Source organism: Phaseolus vulgaris, chromosome 4 (genome assembly GCF_051622355.1).
Source record: "Phaseolus vulgaris cultivar YP4 chromosome 4, ASM5162235v1, whole genome shotgun sequence".
In the NCBI taxonomy this organism is placed as follows: Eukaryota; Viridiplantae; Streptophyta; class Magnoliopsida; order Fabales; family Fabaceae; genus Phaseolus; species Phaseolus vulgaris.
In genome coordinates, this window is record NC_143501.1 from 46103180 (window position 1) to 46112685 (window position 9506).

The window sequence follows — 9506 nt, forward strand, 5'->3', positions numbered from 1 at the left end:
AGCCTATAACCAGAACTGTCAAATAGTTTCCATCATGGTTGGCCATCCAGGGGATTCCAAAATCCCTACTTCATTCCACATCTCTTTTGCGCCTTGAGATGGTGGAAAACCGCAACAACAGTAGTAAAATCGCTGCTATCAACTTTTCCAATAGCTACAACTGAAGAAATTGTGTTTCCTCTCCTTTAGACTCCATTGGCACCCATCTCTGAAAAACTTCTCCCTCTCCATGCAATCTGCAAAAATGAACCAACAGTCCCTTGTTTTTTCATACTAGTACAAAATTCTTCAATAACGACACCCTTCAAATACGGTTTGAAGATAACCATCGTTAAAAGCGACGTGGTGGCAATCCTGTAATTTTTTAGAATTATTTTTAGGGTTTAGGGTTTAGGGTTTAAACAACGACAGATCGCGCCAAGAACCGTCTTTAAAAGTAAGGTTTCGAAGACGGTTCTTCGAGAACCGTCGTTAAAAGCTGAAGTTTTAAACACTCTTCTCTTGCTCTCATATTCATTCACAAACTTCTCCTTCTTTCTCACATGCCCTCCAGAACCCTCGCGATTGCGCCTCCGCAAGACACACCCTGCTGACCGAACGCCACCGCCGACTGAGCGCCACCGCCGACCGAGCGCCACTGCCGACCGAGCGCCACTGCTGACCGAGTGCGACCTTGCCGCCGACCGCGCGCGACTAGCCGTTACTGGGATCCCGCTGCCACAAACCTGCCACCAACCACGACCGGCACCGCGAACCTGCCAGCGACCGCCACCGCATCCTGCCGACCCTGCCGCGCGCAACCCCCGCACCCTGTCGCGACCCTGCCGCGACCCGCGACTGCCGCCTACGTTGTCGAACCTGACCGCACCGAGACAGCCGCCATTATGCACATACCGTCCACCGTTCCTTCAAAGCCGCGCCATTGTGACCACCGTGCGTTCCGAGCTGCGTCACTGTGCCCTCCGACCGCGATCGTCGCCTCTACTGAAGTTAAGTATATTTTTATTTTTTATTAACTATATTTTGAAAGTGTTTATTTTGAGTTATGTTCCGTCCGGTTGACCTGGGAAGTCTTTGTGCGCAGCCTCAACCGTCAGCTAGGGACTCCTTCCCACTGGTTACTTGTGGATTCCTGCAAAGAAGGACAAAAGGGCGCCCTAGCGGCCGTTTGCACTCTGACGCTCAAGTCAGCCAGCAAAAAACACCAAAAACTATGCACCTCCGTATCGGAGCACCGCGTATGGCACTCTGAAGGTCCTTCATGGTCGTCAGAGTGGTGCATTCGCTTAAAAGCTCGTCGGGGGCCCATGAATAGAAGGCTTTATAGTTGGTCTTGGGAGTCTTGGGGGGAGAACCAGACTTTGAGTTTGGGCGCACCATGGTGCGGATAAATAACTGGAGAAAGAGGAAAGGAAAAGGGGTTTAACAAGTGATGCCAAGACAGAAAAGGGGATAAAACCCTAGAAAAATGCCACCCACGCGAGAAAACCCAGAAAGAAGGAGAAGGGAACGGAGAAGAACGGAGGAGCGGAAGAACACAAAAATGCAGAAACATAAACAGTCCCAGGAAGTTCAATACGCAGCGATGCAATGCAATGAAGAGGAAGAGTAATGGAGATGGAAAAATCATACCTTTGGTGTCGAGGTGTGGAGGGAAGGGAAGTGCGAAGGAGGGAGCAGTGATTGCAGAGGAAGGGCTCGAAGGCGATGAACAGTGCAGACAGGCAGAGAGAATGGATGAAACAGTAGTTTGAGCGCGGGGTTTTGGGTAACTTGAACGTTACATTTGCAACTCAAGAGGTGCTAACTAGGAGCCGTGAGATCGTGCCGCATGTCAAAGGATTAAGCGCTCAAGGGGAGCGCAAGGGACTCTAGAGGCTGGCCGTGTGATGAGCCACGTGGCACGCGATTGAGCGTGGCCCCAAAAGGTATTACTTTCCCCGCTTCAGAGGATGTCCAATCAGCCATTAAGTTCACCCCTATGGTTCAGAGAGTGTCACGTCAATAATTCGAGAAGTGTTGAGTCAGCAAGGAGTGACACGTGGACGGCGTGGGCGAGGCCTTAGTCTTTGCGCTGAAGACAAGTCTTCAGCTTAAAACTGGGGGCTTGTGTACCGTCCCGTATCCGGGCGTTGACAAAGTCAAGGTCAAAGTCAACGTCGGGGGTCAAGGTCAACGTAAGGCGTCGCCTAGGTGCATCTCAATATTAATATCTAGCGTAGTTAGACGTCAAATAATATTTCTTTTCAATGATAACCTTAGGGAAGAAATCTTTATGCAAATTCCTCAAGGATATGAACACAATATCATAAATATCACTCTAGCTTTTGTTGTTTGTAAACACAACAAATCTATACATGTTCATGAATATGATTCAAGGAGTTGGTTTACCAAATTCAGCAGTACCTTACTTTCTCATGATTACAAACAATCTAAGTTTGATTATTTCAAATTCACTAAAGGAACAAATTCAAATTTTATATATGTGAATGTCATTATCATCAATGATGTCATTGTTGGATATGAAGTCAGGAGCAATTAGGTTGGGCTGTCTAAACACATTTTTGGTGAGTGTGCTTAATTATTGTGTCTCTTTTATAATCTCTGTTTAAAGATATCATTATACTTGTAATTGGTGTGCAACAGGATAAAAATGAAAACCTAATAGTTGTCCGTGTAGATGTAGGTTGCAGTTGGCGACCGAACCACGTTAGATCTTGTATTGTTTATTTTTCTGCAGTTGATTCGTGATTATGTGTGTTGCTTCCGCGTGCGTTTTTTCCATCAGTCATTTTACAAACAAAAACTTTTCTACACAAACATTTCATGTTAAAAGATTTTGGAGATCTCAAATTCTTTCTACACAAGCATTTTAGGTTAAAAAATCTTGGAGATCTCAAATGCTTATCATTCAAAAATTAAGTTTAAGTGTGATGTATTTCTCTCTTTTTCTTTTATTTCCTCTTTTATTACTATGATTGCATCAAACTTACGTTAACGAAATTTAGAAACTATTTTTTTTTATCTTTAGTATTATGTAACATTAATTAACTAACAGGTTAAATAAGTATTTAAAGAGAAATATATTAGTAATGTTATACAATAATGTGTGTTACTTGAAAAAAAAGAATCTTATGATTCATAAAATAAATGGTATTCACGTATCAGAAAATAAATAATAGAGATTGAAATTTTTGGAGATGAAAATCAAAGAAAATATTTTACAGAGACCAAAATTAATATTTTACACTACCTGATCTCTAACCCTCCAAAACCAAAATATTGAACATTTTTGTTTTCTAGAAATCACCTCCCCCACATGATCTTGTGGTTTTCTAAAAATTATTTTATCAGTCAATAAAATATTATTATAACTAGTTATTGTAAAAGCTAAAACAAGACTATGATAAAGGAATGTAAAAACCTATTTAGGGTTGTTATACTTTGTCTTGACTTGACATAGAGCAACAGTTCCTGAATTCCTTTTGAATAAACAGAAAACCATTTTGAAACAGCCTATAAAAGTACAACTATCCTTTTATTCATCAAGGAGAGTAACTTTCTGAAATGAAGCATTGATATGTAGTTGATAACATGGTTGTCAAACTCGCGAGTCAACTCGTTGACTCGTCCGAGTTCACGTTTCTACTTTGCCTTACCGAGTTAACTCGGTAGCAGACTCGGTTTTGACCTAAACTCGGTGGACTCGGTGTGGAATCGGTAGACTCGGTGTGGACTCGCGACTCTGGTCCGAGTTGGCGAGTCCAGCTGGGTTTTTTTTTAAAAAACGAAACTGTGTCGTTTTGAATGGGGGCCTGAATGAAATAAAAAAACTTAGGGTTTTTGCGTTTCGTTTTGTGTTTCCGTTCTGTTCTGTGAAGTGTAGCAGCGATAGATTGAGTTGTGAGTTGCAGTGGTGGTGGTCGCGTCGCAAGTTGCAGTGGTGGTGGTGGCGTCGCGAGTTGTTGCAGTTGCTGTAGGTGGTGCGGTGGTGGCGTCGCGTTGCAGCAGGTGGGGCGTCGCGGTGGTGCGTTGCGGAGGTCGCGTCGGAGTGTTCGCGACTCGTGGGTTGTTGCAGGTGGGGCGTCGCGTCGCGGTGGTGCGTTGTAGTGGTGCGTCACGGTGGGGCGTCGCGGTGGGGCGTTGCGGTGGTGCGTCGCGTCGGAGATTTCGTGGGTTGTTGCTGCTCATCATATAAGGTTAGAGTTGAGTGGTGTGAAATTAGTGTAGGAAAGGGAAAGGATTATTAGGGTTCTGTTTTTTTTAATTGGCTGCAGAATGGACTATTTTTTAATTGAGAATAGTTCTGCACTGTTTTTTAATTGAGAATAGTTGCTGGTTGCCCTGCACTTTTGTTTTTTTGACAGAAATTGAATTTGGAGGAGCAGTATTTTTGTTAAGAAATGTCTGGGAGTGGATCAAATTCAAGTGAGCTCAATAGAAGTGCATCTGCATCTTCTAATAGAAGTAAAAATGCTCCAGGAAATAGAACTGATGTTGGATGGAAGCATGGGATAGATATTAATGGCAATGGTAAAAAAGTGAAGTGTAGTTATTGTTCAAAGACTATGAGTGGAGGAATATTCAGGTTCAAACATCATCTTGCTGGAACTAGGGAGGACTCTGAACCTTGTTGTTCTGTTCCAGAAGAAATAAGAGATTTGATGATAAAAATTGTTGCAGAAGCTAAGCAAGCCTCTTTGAAAAAAAGAAAGTTAAATATAATTGATGAAGACCAAGGATGTGAGGGGCTTGAAGAAAGACAACATATATTTGGTTCTAAAGGAAAAGAAAAAGTTGGTAGTAGGGGGGCAGTTCAAGCTACCATAAATCAAATGATGAAGAAAGGTTATAAAGAAGAAGTGGATGCTCAAGTTGCTGAATTTTTTTACACAAGTGCCATTCCGTTTAATGTAATTAAAAATCCAGCTTTTACAAAGATGTGTGAAATGATTGGAAAATATGGAGCTGGCTATAAACCTCCATCTTATCATGATATTAGAGAAAAACTATTGAAGCAAGCAATTGACAAAACTGATTTAGTGCTTCAAGAATACAAGGAAGAGTGGAAGAAAACAGGTTGCACAATCATGTCTGATGGGTGGACAGATAAAAAGAGGCGTTCTATTTGCAACTTCTTGGTAAATAGTCCTAAAGGGACTGTTTTTATGTATTCATTGGACACCTCGGACATATCAAAAACTGCAGATAAAGTTTTTAAGATGCTGGATGATGTTGTTGAATTAGTTGGAGAAGAAAATGTGGTACAAGTGGTGACTGATAATGCTGCAAATTTCAAGGCAGCTGGAGAGTTGTTGATGCAAAAAAGGGAGCATTTGTATTGGACCCCATGTGCTGCCCACTGCATTGATTTGATTTTTGAAGATTTTGAAAAGAAGTTGAAGGTCCATGAGCTTACTATCAAGAAAGGAAGAAAGATCACCACTTATATTTATGGCAGATCAATGCTAATCAGCATGTTGAAGAAGTTCACAAAAGAAAGAGACTTGATAAGACCGGGTGTAACTAGATTTGCCACCGCTTATTTAACTCTAGGTTGTCTTCATGAACTGAAAGCCTCATTATTGACCATGTTCAGTTCTGAAGAATGGAAAACAAGTAAATTTGGAACTTCACAAGAGGGGAAAAAGGTTGAAAATATGATATTAGACAACCGATTTTGGAAGAATATCTCCACGTGCCTCAAAGTTGCTGCCCCTCTTATGGTGGTCCTAAGATTGGTGGATTCAGATGCAAAACCTGCAATGGGTTTCATATATGAAGAGATGGATCGTGCAAAGGAGAAGATTAAGAACAATTTTAATCATATTAAGAAAAGGTAAAAATTTTATAGCTTTTCTCTTTAAAAATTTAATTACTCGTTCTTCTTCTATTACTTATATGATAGTTGGTTGGTTGGTATTGATTACTATTGAATGAATGTATGTAGCTATGAAGAGGTTTGGAAAATAATTGATGCAAGATGGGATAATCAACTTCATAGGCCTCTGCATGCAGCTGCATACTATCTTAATCCACAATTCCATTATGAACCTGAGTTTAGATCTGATGATCCTGAGGTGAAAGAAGGCTTGTATACATCCATGAGAAGATTGGTTAAGGATGCTGCTGAAAGAAGGATAATTAATGTGCAACTTGTTGAGTATCATTTTGGTAGAGGAGCCTTTGCAATGGATGACGCAAAGGAAAGTAGAAAAACAATACTTCCTGGAGAATGGTGGGAGATGTTTGGGTATAGAACTCCTGAGTTGAAGAGGTTTGCTATCCGAATTCTAAGCTTGACTTGTAGCTCTTCTGGATGTGAGCGAAATTGGAGCTCATTTGAAATGGTAATTGAAGTTATTTATAATTTCTTTATTTAGTTTTATATGGTTAGTTACTAAATTTCCTATTTAATATAGGTTCATACAAAGAGAAGAAACCGTTTGCATCAGAAAAAGATGAATGATTTGGTGTATGTCATGTACAACTTGAAGTTGAGTAATAAGCAAATTAGAAAAACAGTTGCTCTTCCCTTTGATGATATTCAATCAGATGATGAATGGATAACTGAAGAGGGAGATAATATTGATGAGATTGATCAAGTTCAAGATGCAAATGTTCACTTAAATCCGGCAATAACAGTTCCAACTCTAGATGCATTTGATCTTGAAAATTTGACTTTTGATGTCAATGTGGATGAAGATGAAGATGAAGATGGAGATGAAGATGGAGATGATGATGGAGATGATGATGGAGATGATATCATTAGAGGATTGGACATGGAAATTTGAATTTCTAATTATTTAATTTCTATGACTTGAATTGAACAATTTAACTTTTGTAGTATTTGTATGACCTTCTTTATTTGAGACTTTGAAGTTAGATGATTTGGTATATTATTAATTCTCATTCAGGACTAAATGTAGTTATTTACACTATTTTTTTTTTTAATATGAAAGTAGACTCTTACGAGTCTACGAGTCGAGTCTACGAGTCGAGTCTACGGAGCTCCCACGAGTCTACATAGACTCGCGAGTTTGACAACCATGGTTGATAACATGTCATTTAAATCATTCACATCAAATGTCTTCTTGAATAGAAATGAATAGTATATATGAAATGAAACTTCCAAACCTATTCCTATGACCATAAAATAAAAAACATGTAACTGTTGAATAGAAATAAGTATGAATTTGAATAGAAACGAAGAACATATATTATTGTTGGGTGGTTAAGATATTGGTAGATATTGAGATTTAATTATCATTTATGTTTTAGTGGTTAAGACATTGGTAGATAGTGAGATTTAATTATCATTTATGTATTAGTTGGGATTTAGTTAGCAGTTCTATCATTTGTAATCTATTAAACTATTATCTGAGATATGAATAATATATATACCTTGTTTACTTTTCTTAATTGTTATTGTTCTTGGTATTCATATCACAACAGCTAACACTAAGTCTTCGGGTGATTCAACACGTCAAAACTATGTCTGCTTCTGAAGCAGTTGTTCATGTGGCTTTGCTCCCAAGTGCTGGCATGGGTCACCTCAACCCATGTCTGAGACTAGCAGCAGTGTTCCTCCGCCATGGTTGCAAAGTCACTCTCATCACTCCCAGACCCACTGTCTCTATTGCTGAATCAAACATCATCTCTCGCTTTTGTTCTTTTTTCCCTCACCAAGTAACTCAAATTGACTTCAACCTTATTCCATTGGATCCAACCACAGTTGCCCCCAACATTGACCCTTTTTACCTTCAGTTTCAAACCATTCGTCATTCCATTCACCTTCTATATCCAATCCTATCTTCACTCACAACACCACTTTCTGCTTTCATCTACAATGTTGCTTTAATCTCCGCTGCAGTCACAATTTCTGAGAAACTCTTTTGTCCCAGTTACATGTACTTCCCCACGGCAGCTAGAATGTTCTCTTTCACTGCATACGTTTCTGTTCTTGCTGATTCCGATCCGGCTGCACAACCGCACCCTTCTACGTTCATTGGTGATGCTGTTCAAATTCCGGGTTTCACATCACCAATACCTAGATCATCGGTCCCTACCGCTTTTCTTCTTCAAGGTAGCAACTCCTTTCAGAGAATGATCATGGAGGACAGTCGCAAACTCACCAAGCTCGATGGGGTTTTCATCAACTCCTTTGAGGAACTGGAAGGAGAGGCACTAGCAGCGTTGAATGAAGGAAAAGTGGTTAGAGGGTTGCCCCCGGTGTATGGAATTGGTCCCTTAATGCCCTGTGAGTTTGAGAATGTGGATCAAGGTCAAAAGGGTGGCATGAGTTGGGTACTGGAGTGGCTTGATGAACAAGCTGAAGGGTCGGTGGTGTATGTTAGCTTGGGGAGCAGGACTGAGACAAGGAAGGAGCAGATAAAGGACACGGCTTTGGGGTTAATAGAATGTGGGTATGGTTTTTTGTGGGTGGTGAAGTTGAAGAGGGTTGACAGAGAAGAGGAGGAGGATTTGGAGGATGTGTTGGGGAGTGAATTGATGAGTAAGGTGAGGGAAAAAGGTGTGGTTGTGAAGGAGTTTGTTGATCAGATCAAGATTCTGGGGCACCCTGCAGTGGGGGGGTCTGTGAGTCATGGAGGGTGGAACTCAATAAATGAGACACTCTGGGAGGGAAAGCCTATTCTGACATGGCCTCAGCTTGGGGATCAGAAGATGACAGCAGAAGCCATAAGGATGAGTGGGGTGGGGATTTGGGCTGATGAGTGGGGGTGGGGGACAGAAAAGGTGGTGAAAGGGAAGGAGATTGCAAAGAAAATCAAAGAGATGATGAGCAATGAGTCTTTGAGGGTCAAAGCTGGAGAAATGAAGGAGGCAGCCAGGAAGGCATGTGGTGTTGGTGGGAGTTGTGAGGTTATCATTAAGAGACTAATTGAGGAGTGGAAGAAGAATGCTCAAGTCACCTGAGCATTACCACTGAATACTATGTTGCCTGTTCACAATATTAAGTGAAGTTTAAGTGTGAATTTGAATTTCTGTAATATAGTAGTGTACTGTCTAGGCCGAAAGGTTGTATTGAAAGTCTCGACCGAAAGGTTGTACCGAAAGTCTCGACCGAAAGGTTGCACCGAAAGTCTCAACCGAAAGGTTAAATATAAAAAGTAAATAAGTAAAATTAAATTAGTGATTATAGCAAAGTCCATAAGATGGACCCAAATATACAGGTGTGTTTTCGAAATGTTAGGTGCAAAAAGAAAAGACCCAAGTAACTCTTAAGCCTAATAAGAGAGCCTTATAAATAGAGGTTCAACTCAAGGGTGAGGGAGATTCAATTTATCTGATGAACATAAAACTATATCTGACTTTGGCATCGGAGCGCCTTGCAGGTCCACACACCCACCTGTGAGGAGAAGAAGCCGAGAGCACAACTCGAGTAGAAGCCGTGAGAGCCCAACCCGAGAAGAAGCCGAGAGCACCTAGCTGAAGGAGAAGCCGAGAGCACTTAGCCGAAGGAGAAGCCAAGAGCACTTAGCCGA

General features: G+C 41.0%; 1 protein-coding gene and 1 pseudogene across 2 annotated transcripts; both read left to right on the top strand.

The window, feature by feature from the left end:
- The first annotated feature begins 3593 nt into the window (after nucleotides 1-3593).
- Nucleotides 3594-7041, top strand: LOC137813373 (uncharacterized). Its single transcript, XM_068615568.2, has 3 exons — nucleotides 3594-5839; nucleotides 5951-6350; nucleotides 6423-7041. The coding sequence occupies exons 1-3, from the start codon at nucleotides 4404-4406 to the stop codon at nucleotides 6792-6794; spliced, it is 2208 nt and encodes a 735-aa protein (XP_068471669.2). The 5' UTR covers nucleotides 3594-4403; the 3' UTR covers nucleotides 6795-7041.
- A 389-nt stretch (nucleotides 7042-7430) lies between these two features.
- On the top strand, nucleotides 7431-9435 carry LOC150028126 (UDP-glycosyltransferase 708D1 pseudogene; annotated as a pseudogene). The gene has a single exon (XR_016520405.1). The product of XR_016520405.1 is annotated as a UDP-glycosyltransferase 708D1 pseudogene (transcript).
- Nucleotides 9436-9506: the final 71 nt, after the last annotated feature.